At 41.2% G+C, this 22,987-nt stretch overlaps 1 protein-coding gene and 1 long non-coding RNA gene across 6 annotated transcripts; one reads left to right on the top strand and one right to left on the bottom strand.

The window, feature by feature from the left end:
• Positions 1-2,416: 2,416 nt before the first annotated feature.
• LOC308474087 lies at positions 2,417-7,076 on the bottom strand. Its single transcript, XR_013984499.1, has 2 exons — positions 5,992-7,076; positions 2,417-2,923 (listed from the first exon to the last, which is right to left on the bottom strand). It is a non-coding gene; the product is annotated as an uncharacterized lncRNA (long non-coding RNA).
• A 92-nt stretch (positions 7,077-7,168) lies between these two features.
• On the top strand, positions 7,169-21,472 carry UEVLD (UEV and lactate/malate dehyrogenase domains). 5 transcript variants are annotated; one of them, XM_080999213.1, is made up of 12 exons: positions 7,169-7,396; positions 10,346-10,430; positions 11,420-11,485; positions 12,347-12,510; positions 13,875-14,010; positions 14,397-14,515; positions 15,495-15,600; positions 16,279-16,449; positions 17,549-17,722; positions 18,201-18,288; positions 19,419-19,542; positions 19,649-21,472. In XM_080999213.1, exons 1-12 carry the CDS (start codon positions 7,313-7,315, stop codon positions 19,811-19,813), a joined length of 1,482 nt encoding a protein of 493 aa, XP_080855339.1. In that variant the 5' UTR covers positions 7,169-7,312; the 3' UTR covers positions 19,814-21,472. The 5 variants fall into 5 exon arrangements, with proteins under 5 accessions (XP_080855339.1, XP_080855340.1, XP_080855338.1 ...); XM_080999214.1 differs by lacking the exon at positions 7,169-7,396 and adding an exon at positions 8,948-9,130; XM_080999212.1 differs by lacking the exon at positions 7,169-7,396 and adding an exon at positions 9,255-9,387.
• The last annotated feature ends 1,515 nt before the right edge of the window (positions 21,473-22,987 follow it).

Raw genomic sequence — 22,987 nt, 5'->3', positions numbered from 1 at the left:
CACTGGTTTGCATTAATTTGTAGGAGACTTTAAAATACCACGGTGTTCCTTCTACAGGACTCCTTGCAAAATATTCTTTGTTCCTTGAAGTTTGCTTATTTCACTTTGTTATTAAGTGTCTGAGCCATGCAGAAGCGGCTGGAATTTATTAGATCATATTACAGAGTATCAAAATAGCTGAGTTATTAAATAGCAGATCAAATATTAAAAGTTTTAATTGAATGATGCCGTTTCTGACTACTTTGTCATAGTCGCTAATGTTAGGGAATAATATTGACTGAGTTCAGTACAAATACTGTGCTATAGTTCAGTAACATATAAGATTGTATCTTAGTGGAAAATTAAAAACTGGAAAAGCAGTTGTCCATTGAGCTGTAACACAGCATATATCTGTTGAATTTCATCTTTATGGCTTTAGCCCAGTTAATACAAAAATCAAAAACTTCACGTCATGCTTGCCATATCATGACTGTACTTTGTATTCTGTAATTGCTTCCCTAAATCAATGAGGGAGCCAAAGAATCTTAGATGTTAAAGTGAAATAATTTTGCAAGCCCTCGGCATGACCCTATGGCCTCTTCCCCTTCATCCATACTTTTAGCAGCTTCATTTTGGTACTCAAAGCCACCTGCTACCCCAGATACCTTCTGCACAAAACTGAGTTGAATTTCTTTGGGGGGTGGGGAGGAAGCAAAGTGGTGATGACAAAACTGTAGCTAAGCCACAAAGCTAATTTTAATGAGCCATATGCATGTACAGTGGTACCTCAGGTTAAGTACTTAATTCGTTCCGGAGGTCCGTTCTTAATCTGAAGCACCACTTTAGCTAATGGGGCCCTCCCGCTGCCGCCGCACGATTTCTGTTCTCATCCTGAGGCAAAGTTCTTAACCTGTGGTACTATTTCTGGGTTAGCGGAATCTGTAACCTGAAGCATCTGTAACCCGAGGTACCACTGTATTGTGTTGCGAGTACTGCATTGCTTTAAGATGAGGAACTAGTTAGACATTCAAAGTGTCTGCAGAAATTCTCAGAGGTTGAGGAGTTGTCCAGCTAAGAATAGCAAATAAAGGAAACATAAAAGGCATCTGCAAAGACACTCTGGACTTCCAGATAACTAGATACTTTGAACCATCAGGCCTCAGGGTGATGAAATTTACACCCCAAAGGATGACCATGGAAGATGTGCAGGATGTTCCCAAAGAAGATAACAGAATAGACACGTTTTATTGAAGAGAAACAAAAAGACTTGAAATGACATTTTCAAGTATGAAATGACGTTTTCATTAAATGAGAAAGCTTCTTAAAGGTTTTGTCATGGACATCTCCTTTTCTCACACAATCACTATAGAGTCATAGACAGTAATAATGAATCCAGTTCTCCAAGTATTTGATATTATGTACCAAAATGGCACCATCTATAGATAATGGGGTATTTAGGTTCCAGGTTGCACCAATGTTTGCCAAAAAAATGGGGAACAAACCAAACCAACAGCCTTGCCCAGTGAGGACTGAGTATGCTCAGGAGGCAATGGAATGCAGAGTCTAGGTGGTGAGGATTGAATGAAGCATCTGAAATGCTGAACAGAAGCACTCGGCTCTGCAACATTGTCCCCAATATAAATTAGCACTACCTTTGGTGGTGTAGATGCAATAATCTTGACTGTTCTCTGCTAACACCTTAGGCTCTGGAATTAGTTAAGTATTTATTTAAGTCCATCTCCCTATAGGCTGTAATATCATGGATAGGCAAACTAAGGCCTGGGGGCTGGATCTGGCCCAGTCGCCTTCTAAATCCGGCCTGTGGACGGTCTGGGAATCAGCGTGTTTTTACATGAGTAGAATGTGTCCTTTTATTTAAAATGCATCTCTGGATTATTTGTGGGGCCTGCCTGGTGTTTTTCATGCGTAGAATGTGTGCTTTTATTTAAAATGCATCTCTGGGTTATTTGTGGGGCATAGGAATTGGTTAATTTCCGCCCCGCCCCCCCAAAAAAATCTAGTCCGGCCCCCCACAAGGTCTGAGGGACAGTGGACCAGCCCCCTGCTGAAAAGGTTTGCTGACCCCTGGGCTATATACTCCTTTGCTTAGTCGTTTAGTCGTGTCCGACTCTTCGTGACCCCATGGACCAGAGCATGCTAGGCACTCCTGTCTTGTCTCCTTTATGTGTGGCTTATTTACATGGGAAGAATAGGATAACTGTGCTATAGTTCATTATACAATGCTTATTTTGGAATGCTAATCAGCAGACAATAAATAGGCATGCTTTTTAAAAAAATTAAACTTTAAAATTAAGAAGTTTGTTGCTTGCTATTACAGTATTTAACTTTCACATTTGTGTGAAATGCCTTCAAATCTTCATGGGAAAGGTGGCATATGCATTAAAAGACTAAATAAATCATTCTGCAGACATTAACCTTTATGTCTTTTTCCACCCATTATATTTTCAGAATAGTGAACACCAAGTGAATTTTGCTACTGCAGGTAGTAGGCAATTTTAAAAGTACATAGTCCATCAGAAATTGTATCGGATACGAAACGTTCTATGTGATTGTCCCTTAAATAGAAGCATAGTCTATTTCAAATATGCTCTTATAGGTAATGCTTGAGATCCACTTTGCCCTGCGCATCGTGAAACGTCGTAACATATTTGAAGATCCAGGTAACTTGGTCATAAACATATAACATGATGCTGTGCAATCAATTTATGTGTTACCAACAAGAGAAACAATATGCTTCATTGCCTTCAGTACTGCAGTAAGCATTAGCTCCTGAAACTCCTTTCTTGCTGATGTTTTAAATAGCACTTCTGAACTGGAACATCTTTGTCGCTCTTAAAGAAGATGGGAAGTCTGCCCTGGATTGCATTCCTCTAAAGGACAATGCCAGTTAATGCTTATCACCTTCGTTCTTTGCCGGTTCAGCCTGTAATCAAACACACAGAATATTACTGAAAAGTTTGGAGGGAAGTATTTCACTCTTCAACCAACATTCATATAGAAAAAGGGCCATATGTTGAGGCTTGACTCAGAGGCTGAGTTTAAGGTGCGCAGGTACAAACTGGTCTAGGGATAACACCTTCAGCTTTCCTTTTGTTCCTCTTCACTAGGCGATTCTGCATGAGAAGCAAATCAATTACCGGGATGCATTGGGTCAAGTACAGTGGTATCTCAGGTTAAGTACTTAATTCGTTCTGGAGGTCTGTTCTTAACCTGAAACTGTTCTTAACCTGAGGTACCACTTTAGCTAACGGGGCCTCCTGCTGCCGCCATGCCACCGGAGCACGATTTCTGTTCTCATCCTGAAGCAAAGTTCTTAACCTGAAGCACTATTTCTGGGTTAGTGGAGTCTGTAACCTGAAGCGTATGTAACCTGAAACATATGTAACCTGAAGCGTATGTAACCTGAGGTACCATTGTATGCATAAGACCTTATTTGCATAATTTTTCTGTGCCATTCTTACTATTTTGCATTGTTTATTCTGGTTTTCGGAAAAGAGATATGCAGGGCTTAGCTGCTCAGCAGATCACCTCTATCTCACCAGGCACTGACCACTACCTTTCAAGCGTAACAGCTTTGCAACCATTGGGGCTGGAAACACTTTTAAAAAATCATCAAAATTGAGATGGTCAGGAATCTAATCTGTGCCCTGTGCCATTTGTAGGCTGAAACCCGAGAAGAGCAAATAGAATTTCACTAATGCACCAGGGCTTATCTGGCTGCCCCCCCCAAGCCCCTGTGGCCTCACAAGGGACACTCTGGAGCAACGTATGGGATGAACGCAGCAGGATGGGAGTGACAGAACAATGTTTAATCTGCCTGTGAGTTGTCATTAAATCAATTTTGTTGTAAAAGTGATGAATTGGAAGCTTTCTGGGGCATGAATAACTAAAAAGTAGATTTAACCTATTTTGTGGGTGTGGGTGTGCACAAATGCGAAATATCGTACAGTATTTGAAATATTTTTCAAGTCTTTTTATACTATGCACTTTCTCCCCTTCATCTAAAGTTTACTCAGTAATTAGAGTTAACTATGATGTTGAGTTTCAAAGAGGCTGCTGAACTACTCGAGGACAGGCACATCTTTCCCAAACCATATCTGCGGTTCTTTTGACTGGGCTGAACGTTGGAGCTCATTTGATCTGATGGTTGGTGCAGAAGGCTAATGGGACTTACAGTGAGCCAAACACCTCAAGCAGCAAATGCTAGTGGATGGAGACTAGGGGCAAAGTGTGTGTGTGTGTGTGTGTGTGTGTGTGTGTGTGTGTGTGGTGTGGCAGTGTTCAAGTAAGCTGTGAAGATACCCTGTGCTTTTGCACCACCAGACAAACAATTCTCATCAAGTTTACCTTTCTTTAATAAAGCATCAGCACTGGGCAATTTTCATGTCTTTTGAATCCTTCCTCAGAATTCCCACATATCTCGAACCCCCATGAGTTCTCCTCCAGCTCTGGGACTGTAAGGTAAAGGGACCCCTGACCATTAGGTCCAGTCGTGACCGACTCTGCGGTTGCAACACACATCGCGCTTTATTGACCGAGGGAGTCGGCGTACAGCTTCTGGGTCATGTGGCCAGAAGCAGCGAACCAGAGCAGCGCATGGAAACGCCGTTTACCTTCCCACCGGACCGGTACCTATTTATCTACTTGCACTTCGACGTGCTTTCGAACTGCTAGGTTGGCAGGAACAGGGACCGAGCAACAGGAGCTCACCCCATCATGGGGATTTGAAACGCTGACCTTCTGATCGGCAAGTCCTAGGCTCTGTGGTTTAACCCACAGCGCCACCTGCGTCCCATCTGGGACTGTAGTGCACAACAAATAAATATTGTATGGACGTTTTATAGCTTCAGCCAAAAAGACTTCCACAGACAACCACGTTGAGCTAAGGTAGTTTCCTTTCTCCGTGTGGCATGCCCACTCTTCTAGCAGCGCTGAGCAAGGAGTATGATGAAAGCTCACGAGGAAATATTAAGTACAAGTGGAAACTTGTCACCCACAGGCCCAGTAATCTATCTCAAGCTGTTGGAACTTGAGTACACCTTAGCAACAAAGAACGCTGCACTTTAGGCTGAGGTCTTATGCTTCTTTTTCATTTCATTTCACTTTTAATTTGTATACCGTCTTTCTATAATACTATACACAAGGCAGCTTGCAAGCTGAAGAAACAACAAAACAGCAAAGATCACACATGTAATAACAATCTGATGCAATACAAAAAAGTCACAAAAACTTTAAAATAAACAACTTAAATAAAGCAATAGTCAATAATCTACTAGAATATAATAGTAAACAGTAAAATTAAATAACAGTAAATAATAATTAAACAGTTTACACTTATCAGTGACAATAAAGAATTAGTGAACTATAATCAATATAAAAATTTGATTTTTATTATTCTTCTAAATTATAAGGGCTGTCTCACCTAGATTTCTGGAAATAGAAAAAGGCTTAATAGTTAATAGGTATTTTGGAACCACTGCAATAAAGTTGTAGTTTTAAAAAACTTCAATAGTCTCCATCAACACCTGTAAGATGCTTTTATCAGTATTAGCAGAACATGTAGGACACATCTAGTATTGCATAAAGGTTGGGACTCATGCATGTCTCCTTCCTTCATGCTTAGGGTAAGGCTACACCTGGTTTATTTTGGGCACTTCTTCGCTTACTACAGCACCCCATATATTCTCATTGCCACAATTCCTCAGATGGTTAACTGTGGGGTCATGTGGCTTATATGGGTTTGCACACGTGTTCTAAAGGCATACAAGTCTCAGCTCTATTTAAAGGGTGAGGCTATTTGTCGAGATGGTGACAGATAAGTACCTTGGCATGATCAGGATGCTTTCCTATTGTCTGGGTGCAAAACCACATAAAACAGTGGACTGAACACATCCTAAGTTTGTAAGAATCAAACTCTTTGGTTTTGCATCAAACAGCAAACTAGGGTGACATAGGGCAGCATTTCCAACTGGTATTTCAAAGTTTACTCACCTTAGCGTTTGGAACTCTATGCATCAGATGCAAAGCCAAAAGGAAAATCAGCCAACCAACAACAATCATTGTACAATTTCTCAGAGTTTTCCCACTTACGGAATGTGACTTGATATGGCTAATTTTTAAGGACAAAAGAAAATCACCTTTCAGCTGATTTTAGGCAGCTCAGTACTTTGGCTTTCTTGGTGGCTATTTGTGATGAGCCAGACTGTGCAGTGAACTAGATTGTGACATCATTTGTTATGTAACAATTGACTCAACCAGCATGACATCAGCAAAATAGTTTCTCTGATAGAACCAGAGGTATTTCAGATAGATACAGGATTTACAAAAGTTTTTGTTTAAATAAACTATTTCATTTTGGTTTGGAGTTTTTATAAACTACATTTACGGGGGGGGCGGGGGAATAATTACAAATTAGATACAAAATTTAAAAGCTTAAGTTTCCTTAAGTTAGTGGTTCCCAACATTTCCCCCTCTTGGGAGTGGTCATAAAATCAACTTCAGTTTTCTCTCCTATTGGCCACCAGGTCCATGCAGAGGGGAGGGGCAGCAAGGTACACTTGCCCCGGGCCTTGGAGGCCTAAGCCAACCAAGGAGACCTCACCAGGGGCCAGCTGGTGCAATGGGCATAACAAGCAGAGCAGCTTGCTATTGGGGCTGCTGTCATTGTGCTATTTTGGGAAGCATTTTCTCTCTTCTTACCAACTATAGCACCATTCATGCTGTGGAAGTGGAATGTATGGGTCTGGGGTCTGCAAGGCCTGAGCCTATTTGTATCTTAACACAACATCTCCCACTGGAGTGTAAAAAAGCAGAGTCAGCATGAAGGAGGGTGAGACGTTGAAAAGTGAAAAGGTGAAGGGAGTATGGAATGGTTATGGGGTTTTGGCCAGCACTGCTGTTTCTGGTGTTCCTTTCAAAGCTAATCTCTTGTGGTCTCTCATGAACCAAGTTGTGGCAACATTGCCATCCATATAGAAGCTGTTACGTTCCAGAACATCTGAGCAGAACATCAATCAGCACAGAAGCAAATGTGGTTGATGGGGTCTTCCCCAATGCAACTGTCTTGCTTCAGTAAGTAGAATCTTGAATTAACTTTTACCCTAATCACAACAATATGTCTTGATTTTTCTCCCACAGAGCTTCACAAAAGAGCAAGCCAGGCTGCTGCCCCAAAAGTTGCCCTATGCCATTTCTGGGAATATGGACCTAAGAAGAGCCTGCTGGATCAGGCCAATGACCCATATACTGCAGCATCCTCTTGTCATCGTGGCCAACCAGATGCCTGTGGGAAACACGCAAGCAGGATTCAAGCATGAGCAACTCGCCCCTCATGTGGCTTTGCTGCCTCCCAGCTGCAAAGGCAAAGCATAGCCATCATGGTTCATCGCCGCTGATGGTAAGAGCTGTTTGACAGCTGAACTGTCTCCCTTGGGAGGTTGTGGGTTCTCCTTCCTTGGAGGTTTTTAAGCAGAACCATCTGTCATGGATGCTTTAGCTAAGATTCCTGCATTGCGGGGGGGGGGGGCTTCCAACTCTACGATTCTGTGATAGCCCTCTCCTCCATGAATTGGTCCAATCCTCTCTGAAAGCCATCTAGGTTGGTGGCCATGACTGCCTCCTGTGGCCAATGAAAAACACCTTTTGAAATGATATATAATGAATTGAAAAGGATGTTAAAAATAATGTTTGTAAAAAAAAAAACCCAGCAGCTTTTCTTTTGGGAGTTATAGGGACAGAACTACCTAAACTGTACAGAAACTTATTGATGTATGCTACTACAACGGCAAGAGTGTTACTTGCCTAAACATGGAAAGAAGCAGAAGTCCCAGCAAAGGAAGAACAGATACAAAAACTTATGGAATATGCAGAAATGAAGAAACTTACCAGAAGAAGAAGAAATCAAGATAACAAACTTTTTATAAAAGAATGGAAATGGTTTATTGAATATTTACAGATAAATTGTAAACAGATAAGAACATTGGCAGGATTATTGTAATAACCTGCAGTTTTATAAGAGTATATATTTAAAGTAGATGAATAAATTAGCAAATTAAGATAATTTGGATATGCAGAAGATATAAAAAAAAATTAAGGAACCGCAGAAAGAGGGGGAAGGAAGTCAAGTTTTGAAATGTTAAAATGATGGTAAAATTAGTGAAATGTATAAACCTGAAAAGCATAAAGAAAATTAACAAGAAAAGACCTCTGGATCCTTTCCAAGGGAGAGACCCCCTTCCAGTCATTCAGTGTGCAGCAGATGTTGCAGGACTGCAACTCCCACCATCCCTGGCTATACTGGCTCAGATATTTTGGAGCCCAACGATGCCTGGAGCTCCACGGTTTCCCCATCTGTTTTCCACAAAATCCCTAGAGCTGGTCAGGTTGCAACTCTGAGCCTAAATGCTGTGCCGTCTCTGCCGCTGCAAGGTTCAAGCAGTGCTGGATTTACGTATAAGCTAAACAAGCTATAGCTATAGCTTAGGGCCCCCTCTCTTGGGGGGGGGTGGCAAAAAAATTCAAGGAAAAAAACCTGGATGTACATTTCCTAATATAAGATAAAAAAGAATAATAATAAAACGTCCATACAGCATCAGTGTTTTGTGTTGTGTAGGCTCCTATGATGTAAGTAATGGGCCCTGCCCACTCCCTAAAATATCACTGGTTTGCTCATGTCTGTATATAGGGTGCCTACATTCTGCATGGACTGGTTGCATGACAACATGTGCAAATGGCTTTAGATACCTATTAGGTCCATAAATTACCATATAGCATATAGAAAACAGCGACAATTTGTTGTTGACAAAGGCCAGCTGGACATCTAAAGGACCCCATTACCTTCAGTAGCTTTGGGCCTCATCAAACCTAAATCCGGCCCTGGGTTCAAGCGCAGGCCTCGCGACCCGCTTTCCCCCAAGGCGCGGCGCCGCCGCCGCTTCCTTGGGTTAAAACCTGGGCAGTCTACCTAAACAAGGGGCGGGCCCGGGGAAAAGGAGGAACCGGGAGAGGCCGCGCGGCCGGCCGGCTCGCCTTTCCAGGCGCGCCAGCAGCAGGAAGCGGTGCTTGTTCCTCCTCGCGCAGGCCGCCGGCGATGGAGTTCTCCGAGGAGCAGCTGAGGAAGTGGCTGAGCAAGGCAAGGCAGGCGGCGGCGGGATGGGCGGGCGCGGGCGCTCCTCTCCGCGCGCCTGGTGGGCGGCCCGAGGGAGCGACTCCCCCCGGCTTCTCATGGGCGCCGCTTTGCCGTCGAGTCCCTCGGGATGTCCCCGGTTAAGACGCTGTTGCAAGCTGCCTGCCTGCTCACCACAAGTTATATGGGGTTGCAACATGGCCGTGGCTGAGGGTGGCTCTTTAGACTGCCGAAATACGTGTGCCAACGCTGCCGGCAGGGATGTAAGCAAGGCCTCATCGTAGGGTGCATTTAGGGCACAGGCTTCTGCGTGCAGCGCTCCTAGGTCAGCTGCCCTAGAAATGCAGAACTTGCTCCTTGACGCAGGATGTAGGGATCTCTAGAAACCTACCGCACATCAGCCCTGGTTGTCATTCAGGAGGATCACAGGTTCCCCATCTCTGCTCTAGCAGCAGAATCCTGCGTATGTTGGCTCGGAAGGCAGCCCAGTCTTCCGTGTGTTAAATACGTGTAATCTGTGTTGCAATTATGATGGCAAGAATGTTTGGAAGGTGAGTTCAAGCCATGGCTGCCAATGAAGAACTGGGAGTGCGCTTAGAGTCATCTGACATCAAGTGACTGACAGCTCTTCATACCTGTTCAACTAGCCCTGTGGAGTAAGGTTACCAGATTTTTTTCAATGAATCCGGGGACACTTTTAAACTTCAGTCGAATTTAGTGGATTTTGTCAGGGGACTGATTTGTAAATCTGGGGACTGTCCCCAGGAAATGGGGATGTCTGGTAACCTTACTGTGGAGGGTTTGCCAGTTCTGGATCTGACCCGATTCGATTCCCCACCTCTGCTTTACATACTTAAAAAGTGGTGTGTGTGTGTGTGTGTGTGTGTGTGAGTTTTAAAGAACAAATGTGAGCAGAATTTTATCTATAGTGCTTTAACTCAATGCACATCCGAAAAGGTACTGCTAACAAAGGTGTAATTAAAGGAAGGTGCAGTCATTCTAATAAGTGCAGATCTACACAGCATGAGTTTCACATGGGAATGGGCTGTATTGATACTGAAGCAAATTACAGTAGGTTTCCGGTTCAGAAGAATTAGTGGTTTAGACTTCCAATTTCAACTGTGAAGCTAAATTGCTTAATAACAATGACAAGTTTTAAAGGCAGGGTGCATCAATATAAAATTGCTTAAAAGAATAAAATTATACTTGTTCTCTCTGCAGTATAAATTCCGAGATCTGACCATAGAAGAACTGAAGAGCGTACATGAGTTGTACCCAAACACCACATTTGCCATGAATACCTACAGTAAGAGTAACGTCTATTATTTTGGCCCATTGGAAAAATGATTGTGTGAGAATGTCGTTTTGTATATAAAAGTTTGAATAGTAGTCAATGCAAGTAAGGAATTCAACTCCAGTTACTTATGTTCGTATTCACAATATTACCTGCAGCACAATCCTATGTATGTTTACTAGAAAGTAAGCCCGCAGTATTCAGTAGGGCTTACTCCCAAGTGAGTGTGCTTTCACCTTGTGTAAATTTTTTAACCTTCAACAGTTGTCAGGCATCCCCAAACTTGGCCCTCCAGCTGTTTTGGAACTCCCATCATCCCTAGCTAACAGGACCAGTGGTCAGGGATGATGGGATGATAGTCCCAAAACAGCTGGAGGCCAAGTTTGGGGGTGTCTGAGTTAAGTAATCACTTTACTGTTGCTCCTTTATGAAGTTTGGGGTGGTAGAGTGAGCTTTGTATTGGTTTGCTGCTATTTGCTGCCAGAAAGGAAAATAAAGCAAATAGCAGCAAACCAATGAAGTTGTTTTGTTTTCCTTTCTGGCTGTATTGTATTTTACATGCTCTTTTTATTTTGCTGTCATGATTTCTTTGTTGTTTTAAAAAGACTGGTGGTGTATAAACGTTTAAAATAATGAGTTATCTGGCTCTGATATCAGATGTTAATAAAGCAGTATTATCAATAACAAAATAATGACAAAAATTTAAAGATGGTGGGGATGTGCCACTTACATGAGCTCCCTCTGGCTGTGTCCTGCTGCATACCAAGATAGAGAGGGGAAGGGCAGAGATCTCCACAGTACCAACTTGCTGGCAGGAATGCCGGATACACTCCGCCAGTGCATTTGCACCGTGCCATCCTTAGCAGCGCCTCTCTCTGTCACAGTACACAGCAGCTGTGCAAACAGAGAATGCTCATGTGAGAAGGGCAATCTCACTGTGCTGTCTGCTACTGAAAAAATGTAATTTATACATGCATACAAATTAATGTTCTGAACTTTAGCTTTTAAGGATGGTTCCCAGAAAGACCTTTTGAATTGTAGTGGCACTGTTCCAGTGAAATACCAGGGTAAGTTGTTCACTATGTTTTTGTTTGCTACCTAATAATACATTGGGACTTGCAAGTGGAATGGGATGTTTGGGGTGGGATAGTACCTCTGGTGGGTGACACATCATGCTCCCTCTGGGGAAGTTTGTCCACCTTTGGTTCCCACCCTTTACTCATCTTTCATCTGTGGCTCCTACAAGCTGTCAGCATGCGACAGCAACCACACCCCAGGAAACAGCTTTGACTGGCCGGGTAACCATGTGAGGACATGCGAAGCCAGGCTGCAGTGGATTGAGCAGCCAAGACCAATAGTGGCTCTTAAAACCACAATAGAATAGACTAAAACAACTTAAAACTCATACAAACTCTCTAAACATCTTGTTTAAATAAGAACATCTTCAGCAGGCACTGAAAAGAATACGGTGACACCGCCTGCTTGATATCAATAGTATATCTTTTGTAAGCTGCCCTGGAAATATTCATATTGATGGGCTGCATATATATTCTTTAAATAAGTAGATATATATTTCTAATAGAGTGTCCAATAGCAACTCTTGTTCAAGAGTAACTACAAAAGGTTCCATTATTCAGGCTGCTGAAACAAGAGAGATTGTGCAGAAACCAGGAGTGGATTTTTTCCATGTGAAAAGACTGTGAACTCAGTTCTGGCATTTAAAATAAATTCCTGGACTGTATATGTTTGCCTTCTTAGCCTATGGCTCCAGATCATGGACTTTGGGGTTCTAGTGAAAAACAAAGTACAATAGATCCTACAGTACGCCCACCCATGGGTTAAATGTCAAGTGCAAAATTTAAGAAGTATACATGACCAGTCAAGGAGCAGTGGTTGTTGATAGTTGCTTATGTTTTGTATTTTGACAGGTAATTCGTACAACATTCCAATTTTCCTATGGATTTTAGATTCTCATCCTTTTACTCCTCCAATCTGCTTCTTAAAGCCCACTGCAAACATGGGGATTTCTGTAGGAAAGCATGTTGATGCCCGGGGAAGGATATACTTGCCCTATCTACAAAACTGGAGTCATGTAAGGGATGTCTGTGCATGTCATGTAGAATAGTATTATTGCTTTACTAAAATCGGTTTACAGTGTTTGTCTTAGTCTTAATTTTATGTCATCCATATTGTGTACCTTAATTGTATAAAAACGTGCCTTTTAACATGAGCTGTCTTCATGCCAGATAGGCTACACAGGCAATGTGAGAGAAAGTAGAGGCTATTTTATTGGACTAGCAAAAGTAGTGTGTATTTGTAGTCATGGCCTGCGGGTTCTCTGTCAGCAGAGGCATGGCCAACCAGCATTATTCCAGGGGCAGTGTTTTGTCTAACAGTGCCCCCAAACAAAGTGCTTTACTTTTTGATTTTTATGAATGAATGGCAAAAATCTCACTTGCAAAGGAAAAGGCACTTGAAATTCCCCACTGGGATGGGTCATGATCCTCTTACACCTCTATCCCTGTAAGAAAGGCCTGCTCCTTTCTGTGTAGCCCCTATCTTGATTCTGCTTCTCTGGGAAAAAGTTGATAACTGGTTTATGTAGCTATGAAGGGGGAAATTTGATAAGCCCTATACACAGTAATTGTACATAAAGTGCTTCAGATTCTCAGTCCATTTAGGCATGTGGAGAGCTGCCCTTTTTTTTTCCTTTTAAGACTTTTTTGTTCATAGAATGTTTGTTATCTAAAATTGCAGTACCAGACCACGTTAAAGGCTCTGGTACTGACATATAACCTCTACTGGGTTCCATGAAAGACCACATTGCCATTTACATATGCAGTGGATGGCTGTGTTTTATGGGAGAGTCTCTCCTTGAAGTCTCTAAAATATCAGAAGCCCACAGTAATTGAGAGCAGACATTTCAATGTGGCTGCCCCTGTTTTGTGGAACCAGACAGAAGGCCTTCTCAGTAGTGGCGCCCGCCCTGTGGAACGTCCTCCCATCAGATGTCAAGGAAATAAGCAGTTAACCTATTTGTAAAAGACATCTGAAGGCAGCCCTATTTAGTAAAGTTTTTAATATTTAATGCTGTATTGTTTTTAATACTTGATTGGGAGCTGCCCAGAGTGGCAGATGGGTGGGGTATAAATAAATTTTATTATTATTATTATTATTATTATTATTATTATTATTATTATTATTTTGAGATACAACAGGTGCCTGCTGCCTGTAGTTTCCAGAAACTACTGAATACATTTTGTTTCAAGAAGCTTTTCCAGCTGGATTTTTCGTTCTGTTTTGTTTTAAGTCTCTGCCTTGCATGTTTTGTTAGTGATGTTTAGGAACCTATTTTTAGTTGCTCTTGTTGGAGGCTTGTAAATCACTTTAAGACTTATGTGAAAGGATATCATAATGAGATGAGGAGGAGACTAATTGTTGTTATATATGTTTCAGCCGCAATCCATGATCATAGGGTTATTAAAGGAAATGAGCGCAAAATTTGAAGAGGAGCTCCCTCTGTTCTCATTATCATCTTCAGATGCAGCCAGACAGTCAGAACTACTCTCTTACATTGCAAAAATCACTGAAGGTATGCATCATCTTTGGGAATTTGCTTGGGGTTTTCGTTTGGGAGCCAAGTTCTGTACTGTATGCAGGATTCAGCCATTGATAAACGGCGGTCATTAAGGAACAATAGCAAGAGATTGCTATCATCCTCCCATTATCCCTGAAGCATCTGGCTGGCCATTGTGAAAAATGGCTGAACTTTTGGTCTGATGCAACAGGGCTCTTCTTCGGTTTGAAGTTAGCATTCATATGAAGAAGGCTGTACAATATGTCTTTGTCCTCCACAGACCACCATAGCTTCCAGTTAAACCTTTTTTGGTTGGTTTGTTCCATTAGATCCAGTCATTTTCCATGCAACTTCCCAAGTTGAGCGCATTTGTTTATATTAATGACTATCTGTTATTTTAGGTGAAGAAAACATTCAGTCCAAGGGAGAGGGAAAGAAAAATGATGGAGGATTTAACAAAGTTACAGTGATTGGAGCAGGGGATCTGGGCCTTGCTTGTGCACTGGCTATTTCAGCAAAGGTATATATATACTTTACGTGAAATGACCACTGTGATTGCTTCTGTAGTGATTCCAAACTGGGATAAAATTATTATTCTTGAAAATATCTAGGAACAAACAACTAGTGCTCTCTTCTCCATGAAGTAGGTTTAAATTAGGATTGGAACCGATGGATTGCCTAAGCAATTAATAGTGCCATCTTGTGTGTCTTTATTCAGAAGTAGGTGCCATACGCATTTACTTTGGAGCAGGCCTGTTGAACAGAGTGGGATGTATTTCTGAGTAAGCCTGCAAAGGACTGTGCATTGAGGGTCTATTTGCATAACTTCTCAGCACATGGTAACCATAGCTTTTAGTTGGCACATGCTGTCTCAAACTGTGTATCTTCCAATAGCACCAACAGAATTCAGCCTGTATGGACTTTTAGCAGGCTAATATAAGCAGCTGGAAAGCTACTAGCACAGTTGCTTTCAGCATGGATCTGCCACTCACCTGCTGCCTTGGTGAGGTTTAGATCGCTCTGTGAATCTCCCAAGTATTTTGTCATGATCCAGGCATCCTACTGATTTCTACGGGAGGGATTTCAGTGCATGTTTAATGCCTGCCGAATTATGCCTGACCATCTTCAGGAGAGTCTGGCTGCTGGATAAAGCCAAAGGTCCATTTAGTCCGGCATCCTGCTCTCACAGTGGCCAATGCAATGACTATGGAAAACCTGCAAGCAGGATCGGAGCGGAGCAGCACTCTTCCCACTTTTGATTCCCAGCAATTGGGATTCAGAGGCACGTTGTCTCTAGCGGTGGCAACTTCATTCAAACAGACAACTGGTGTGATGGGAGAGAATAGCCGTTGGCTTAAATTTAACAGCAGCTTATGTAGAAAATAGGGTTGTATGTCAGCATTTAAAGAAATAAATCAGAGTTGTATTAAACCCTTTCAGAATGCCATTTTATCTTTTCTCCACTGAATAATTACTTCTTTGCTTTCAATTTGTACCAGGGTGTTGCTGACAGAGTGGTTGTCTTGGACTGCTCAGAAGGTACAATGAAAGGAGCAGCTATGGACCTGGAAATATTTGCCTTGCCTAATGTGGAAATCAGCAGAGGTATTGTGTTGGTTTCTGAGATGTGTGTGGTGGTTTCCCCCACCCCCCACCCCGTATACTTCAAGTGAACTTTCTAAGTAATCCTTGGAATCGTTGGTAAGAACATTTCACTCGTAGCAATAATGTCTGAAAGCACATGAAGGCACCATGTGATGAAGCTAAGGAAGTTTGAGTATAGCCAGATCCTGGATGTGGAGACCATGTGTACAGATGGCTTTCATGATGAAAGAAAGGCAGGAGATATATATGTGTGCGCGTATATATATAGGCATATATATATAGACACACACATGCCTAAGAAATTGTGGCACAGTGCTTATTTAGCGACTCCTTTTACACTCGTATGGGTCGTATCCAACGCTTCTGTTCTGCTAACACAGCAGACTTCTGCTTGCACACTAGAACTTTCCTGTCTTCTCCTCTGCAGCACCTCTTGCATCCTCTGGGTCGGAGGAACCTTTGGAGCAGATTCTGAGGGCATGTGAGGAGAGGAGAGGAAAGGAAGGGAGAGTCCCATTGCACAAGTTGAACTCCACATGCACAGCATTGGATACGACCCTGTATCTTTAAATAAAACAAAAGTTTACCTGTCCAGTTCATGGACTTAAAAAATAATAATGAAATAGGTCTTATACTCTCACCTTGACGTGTGCAGAAATTCTTTCTTTGTGTTCTTAGATTTTTCCGCCTCAGCAGGCTCAAAGCTGGTGGTGCTAACAGTGAATTCTTTAGGCAATGCTCAGTCCTATCTGGATGTTGTACAGAGCAATGTTGAACTGTTCAGAGGCATCATTCCTTCAGTAGCACATTATAGCCAACAAAGTGTACTACTTGTGGCTTCTCAACCAGGTATGGCAGCGCTTACCTTTTTATGATTTATTGCTCCCTGGATATAACGTGCTTTGTCATGAATATTCTCGTACTTAATAAACCTATTTCTTTACAGAGACTTCAGGGTGTTCTCTGTTTGCTCTCTTGTGGCCAAGTATTGTGACAATGTAGAAAACTGGGCCAGAAAGTTTCCTTTTGTGGGTTGTGTATATCTTGACACACATATGGAATAAGTCTTTTGACATTTTCCTTTAGAGAAGTGAGTAACAGGAAAACTAGTACTTCCCTGATTCAAGTTTTAAGAAATGAGATTCCGACTGAACATCAGGAAGACCTTTATGACAGTAAACGCTGTCCGACAGTGGAACACACTCCTATGAGAGGTGGTCAACTCTCCTTTCTTGGAGGTTTTTAAGCAGAGGTTGGGTGGCCACTTGTAATGTATGATCTAGTTGAGATTTGCAGGGGGGTGTCGACTAGATGACCCTCAGGGTCACTTCCAACTCTACAGTTCTATGGTTTTGTGATTGCAAATATTTGTATACAAGCATGTTTTGATGCGGCATGGTTAATCTCATTACTTAACCCCAAAGCACCAGGAAAAGTCTCACAAAATCAGTAGGTCTTCCTTTTGAGCAAACATGCTTCTTGGGACATAAATTCTGAGAGGTGCCGGTGAAGAAACAAGTGATTCTGAAAGATCAAAGCTTCTCATCATGTTTCGTTGGAAACTAATAATAACCAGCAGAAATTCACTCTACCAGAACCAAATGTTGTAGAGTGTGATTGTGTTAACCAAGTTTAGTGATATATTTAATTATATTTAGGCTGTGCAAAATAATGCACAGTCAAAACCATATCTCCTCAGAAATAAGTACTGTTATATTAAATGGGCTTACTTCCAGGAAAGTGGGGTTAAGATTACAAATTTACTAAAACATCCTTCATGATATTTGTTGGAGATGTTGCCGTTGTTTTTAAAATGAATAATTTACTGATATCCAATCAGCCCCACTGCCAAAAAGATGAATGATAACTTGATTGCAAACCTTTATGTCTTTTTGACCTGAATACAAATTCATTTGCCCTTTTCAATGTGTTTTTGTCAAATGTACAGTGGAAATAATGACCTATGTATCATGGAAGATGAGTGGATTTCCTAAAAGTCGGGTTATCGGGATTGGTTGTAATCTAGACTCTGCAAGATTCCAATACATTATTGCAAACCTATTAAAAGCTCAAATCAGAGGCAAAGATAATTGGATTATTGGTGAACAAGGGGAAAACAAAGGTAAAATGATTATTTACTACTTAGCTTACTATGCAGTTTAGGGTACCACATGTGTACTTTATATCAGGAGATAATTTCGGAAAACATTGTGATTATTTTATTTTTTTAATAGAAGTACTGTACATGGAGATATTTCAGTTTAAATTACTGTTATTTATTTAATGGATAGCCAAGACAAGAAGTTTGTGGTTCTGTTCCAGAGACAGCTTCTCCAATTCTATATTTAATGCTTACACTGCATTGCAGTGGTGGTTGCTTTGTCACTGAATTCTCATGCAGTTTCTTTGTCTTCTCTGTTGGGTTATTGCACATTCTGTGTTTTCTGTACATCTGTGAGTTATGTACTCCTCTGAATAGAATCCTACAATTGGTCTCTTTAAAAGCAAAATAGAAAGCACACACTCTACAGAGAAATTATTCCTGAGATAAAAATGCAAACGTTTAAAAACAACATTGATTGTAATTTTATCCTATTCAGTGGCAGCATGGAGTGCTTCTAATTCAGTGACAAGTCATCAGGATGAAGATATAGCAAATCAAAATGCCCAGCATCTCTTAGCTAACAGGTAAAACACTTAGACATGAGGCAGCACTATCAGAAGTAAGTCCCATTGAGTTAACTGGGACTTATTCCAATATAAATTGATATAGGAATGCAGCCTAATTCTGAATTTCAATTTACACCCTAGTTACATGATATGAAAGGGAAGTCTTCATTACTGACCTATTAAACTCCATTTTTATTTGAACACGTTTTGATATAAAAGGCCTCAAATTCTAGTTGAAGTCTTATCTGTGCTATTCTTAAAATATGTATACTTTACTCAGGGTCTTGTACCTAAGAAAGTAGCCCACTCTAGACAGCTAACACCTCATAAACCTTGATGTAATGACTAAGGATGTTGGGAGGGGGCAGACACAAGAGTGGCAAATTCCTTACACACGCTTTGCTGCTAGTCATAAAATTAGCAACAAGTAATGAGAGCCAGTGTGGTGTAGTGGTTAAGAGCGGTAGTCTTGTAATCTGGGGAACCGGGTTTGAGTCTCCGCTCCTCCACATGCAGCTGCTGGGTGACTTTGGGCCAGTCACACTTCTCTGAAGTCTCTCAGCCCCACTCACCTCACAGAGTGTTTGTTGTGGGGGAGGAAGGGAAAGGAGAATGTTAGCCGCTTTGAGACTCCTTAAAGGGAGTGAAAGGGGGGATATCAAATCCAAACTCTTCTTCTTCTTCTTCTAATGTAGTTAGCCTCTGCTTGGCTCAAGACCTGTTGCCATGAAAATGTAATCTATATGTAACCATTTTGCTGTAACCTTTTGATTGGTCGAAAGCCATCACATGCATTCTGATGGTTTGTTCTTGGCTCCCCATTTGTGTTTTGTCTGAGGCAGACAAACCATGAGTCTGGGTTCAGATGCAGTACGAAGCCAAACAAACCATAGTTTTGCATGGCATAGCTAGTGTGGAAGTAGGACAATCATGGGAGGAGCAAAGCGGCTGCATTTTTTTTACTGCACATACCCTCATGCTTGCTTGTTCACATTTAGACAGTTTGGCTAGCACATGTGAACAAGGCCACTACAAAAATGTGTAGCATGCTTGTTGATATACAAGTGTGACGTATAGAAATTATAAAGGGGGCATATTGCTTGCTAAAAAAGTGCGTTGTAAATCCTGATTCTTTTGCTTTTATATAGAGCCATGGAAGTTCTGAAAGGAAGAGGCCAAAAATCCTGGTCTGTTGGTCTGTCAATAGCTGACCTGGCAGACAGTATATTGAATGATAAAAGGAAAGTACATTCCATATCAACAATGTTGAAGGTAAACACAGAACTGATCTGATTTTGCTTTTATAGAATAGAGGAAACATTAACCTGTGGGTCCCAGGAATTCTAATATACCCAATACTATGTTTTGCCTTTTCTAGGGATGTTACAATATAAACTCTGAAGTATTTTTAAGTGTGCCTTGTGTGCTTGGAATCAGTGGAGTGACTGAAGTCATCAAACTGCTGGATAAAGGTACTGTGGCACAGGAGCTTCAGTCCACAGCTGCCTCGATTCATGATCTTCAGCAGCAGCTGAAACTCTGAATACCAGCTAGGCATAACTTGGTCTCTAAGATATTTGAGAGTTGCAGAAAAGACACTATTGCCTAGGTGGCTGCTAAAAAAAGAATACCTCACAATGTTTAAGCTTTGCTGAATTTGGTGTATATTTAATTATAGGGCATGCTAAAGACCATTTGTCAATGACACTCTTATAATAAAAATGATTAGGCAAAATAGGGTGGAAATATGTAACATAAAACTTAATTTTCCAAACTTTCTAGATCATGGGTTGTCTTTTTGCTGGATTTTGTACTCTTGGTTGTTTAATTACTAGCTGTAGTAATAAGAAAAAACAGTATCTCTTATTTTTCCTATATTGAATGCACAACACTATAATCACCACCAGCCCACTTCCTTTTCAAAGTTGCTGTAAATTTGCTGACAAGAGGTATCTTTTCAATCAGAGTGACTATTGTTTTGCCGTAGGCATTGCCATCTTGTATTTACTATAGCGAACCAGTCTTGTATATATATTACACATTGCTAAAGTCTAAACATAGATGGCCTGGCAGCAAGGTATTGCCTAAAATTAAGGGTCCATGCTTCAGCCAATGATTCAGACAATTTATAACAGAATGTTTCCACCAGCAATTCATTTGAAGCTGAAATTTTGGGCATTGCAGATGAATTCTATTTGCTTAGCCTTAATGTGCCGGAAAATATTTTTCTGAACTTTTTGTATGAATCACCCAAAGATTTAGATATTGAGGGGGGGGGGGTATATAAAAAAGAACCCTGTGCTGTTACCTTGCTGCAGTATATAAAATGTGCATAGTTGTATGGTCTTCTTAAAAGCACTTTGGCCAAAATCCATCCAAGAGGCTTGAGGTTCTGTGTGTTCACATCCTCCTTCCTGCTGCAGGTTCTCGTAGCCCCTGAAAAGCCCCTCTGAATGTTGGAGTACCCTCCAGTGCAGCTTGTGAATGAAGCAGCCGGGTGGAGCAGGAAATCTTTTGTTTCCCATGTGCACACATTAGTGCTTTTGGCTCACATGGGAGGGCGTACTGGGTTCTGTACAAGATTTATAAATTGAATTATATAGGCACTTTATATGGGGAGGACATTATAGAATACAGTAAGGCACAGCTAGTCACCATGGTTTAAATGAAATGCTCCCTTTATTCAGAATTTTTAAAAAGCTGATTCTTCTCCCTTTCCACTCTACCACGCCTTAAAATATAATAGATGAGAAAATAGTTATTGGATAGTGTTAGCCAATACTATTCCCAGGATCTAAATGGTGATTTATGAACTTAGGGTAAAGAGGAGGTGGAGTAATTTTTATTTCTATCTAATGAAGTACCGTAATCTGTTTTTATTTGGTCTTTTGTTAAAATAATTGTGACTTGGCCTGAGTCCTTAGGACAGGATGGGAAGAAAAACTGAATGAATGCACTGCTCAATGTTATGCACTGATAAGGCTTAGTATGTTTGGTGTCATCAGTTGTAACACTGCAACAAGCTTTAAGCACTACCAAATATATAGACTAAACAGTCTAATGATAGTATATATAGATTTTGTACTCAGGTATGATTGCAATGAATTTTTGCTTTTTTCTTTGCATTATATATTTAAGCAAGTGCTATATGGAAAAACACTGTGATGTGTAATGTTAATAAAACGTTTATTAACTTTTAAAAGCTCGGTGTGGTTTTTTACCACTGTTTTATTGGTTTTAGGTTGTGTTTATGTGCTAATGCTTTAACAATATATTATGGGTGTGGGGGTTAGACCATACATGGCTTAGAGGTTTTTGAAATATTTAGCAGTACATAAATGCAACAAATTAATGAAAGAATTTGCTAATATATACTAATATATGAAGCACATCTATTGGTAGGTCAGATGAGGAATACATGAGTTGGTGTGGTGCACTATCTAGCTGGTACAAAATAGTATCTTGAATCATGACAGCAAAACTTAAATTATTATTTATTAGAGTCTCCAAATCTAAATTTTAAAAGATGTACAGGAATTTTGGCTGCATGGTTGATGGTGGTTTTACAGACAATTTTATTTAATGGTTTGATGGATTTTAATATGCATGTATTTTGTGAACTATTTTATTGTTTGACCCTGTTGTATACCACTTCAGAATAAAGTAGTTTACAGAATGCATGCACATTCAAATCCTTCAAACCATTAAATAACCTCTCTATATTTTATGCATTAATCTGTTCCATCTATACACAATCCTTTCCATTGTACGTAGGCTTTTTAAAATAACACTGACAATTTCAGTGACTGTAGCCAAGATTCCTGGGTACCATTTAGTTTTGTCTCCAATCTATACATTTGGTAGGAGTGAAATCCAGAGTGTTACTATGTGCTGTGTGAAGAAGTATTTCATTTTGTCTGTCTCAAACCCTTGGTCCATCAAGCTCAAGTGTTGTCTACACCAAGGGAGAGGGAACCTTTGGCCCTCCAGGTATTGTTGGACTACAGTACCCATCTTTCTTGACTATTAGCCATGCAGTCTGGGGTTGATGGGATATGTTGTTGGCATACATCTGCCTTGAGAGACAATGAAATGGACCTCTGTGGGTGAAGTTGAACTGCTGCATTTGCAACACCAAAGTAACCTCCCTGGGGTGCAAGCCTGGCAGTGTGCATGGAGGTCCTGGGCTGCCCAGATGACAAGACCCCCCTCTTAGCTCTGCTGATGTGGTCCAAATGAAAGCGGAGCAATACATTTGGCACCAGCTTAGCTGCAGGAGTTGCCAGGAGGAGGCATACAAGGAGCCACCCAAATGTCTTAGGGACTCCGTTCCAGATTTGTGTAGGGTTTACTCCTTAGCCCTTTCTTTTCCTGAAAATGTCCCGCAAAGCAGCGGAGGCTTAGGACCAGAGTTTTTCTTCTCCTAGACGGGCTACCTTCCCAAGTCGACAAGCCCCACCTGCCCCTCTCTTCCCTGTACAGCATGTGCAAAAAACACCTTCTTGACTATCAGATCCACCATTGGTCTTGTGTTGTTCAGCAACATCTGGAGGGGCAAACAATCCTGCAGAGGTCTTTCCCAGCCTTGCATAAAGGTGCTGGGGATTGACTTGGGACCTTTTGCATGCAAAATATTTGCTCTCCCAATGAACTACCCTCCTTTCCATATAACAGTCAGTGGTCCCAACGTTTTATTGAATGGAGAAGATGTTACAAT

The sequence above is a fragment of the Podarcis pityusensis genome (genome assembly GCF_964106645.2).
Source record: "Podarcis pityusensis genome assembly, chromosome: 1".
NCBI lineage: Eukaryota > Metazoa > Chordata > Lepidosauria > Squamata > Lacertidae > Podarcis > Podarcis pityusensis.
Note: the sequence above shows the minus strand (reverse complement) of the source record. Positions and strands in the feature narration are given on the sequence as shown.

Coding starts and splice junctions, on each gene's coding strand:
- UEVLD (XM_080999213.1), top strand. CDS start 7,313: ATGAGCAACTCGCCCCTCATGTGGCTTTGCTGCCTCCCAGCTGCAAAG. Junction 12,511..13,874: donor ATCTACAAAACTGGAGTCAT/GTAAGGGATGTC, acceptor TATATGTTTCAG/CCGCAATCCATGATCATAGG. Junction 19,543..19,648: donor CCATATCAACAATGTTGAAG/GTAAACACAGAA, acceptor TGCCTTTTCTAG/GGATGTTACAATATAAACTC.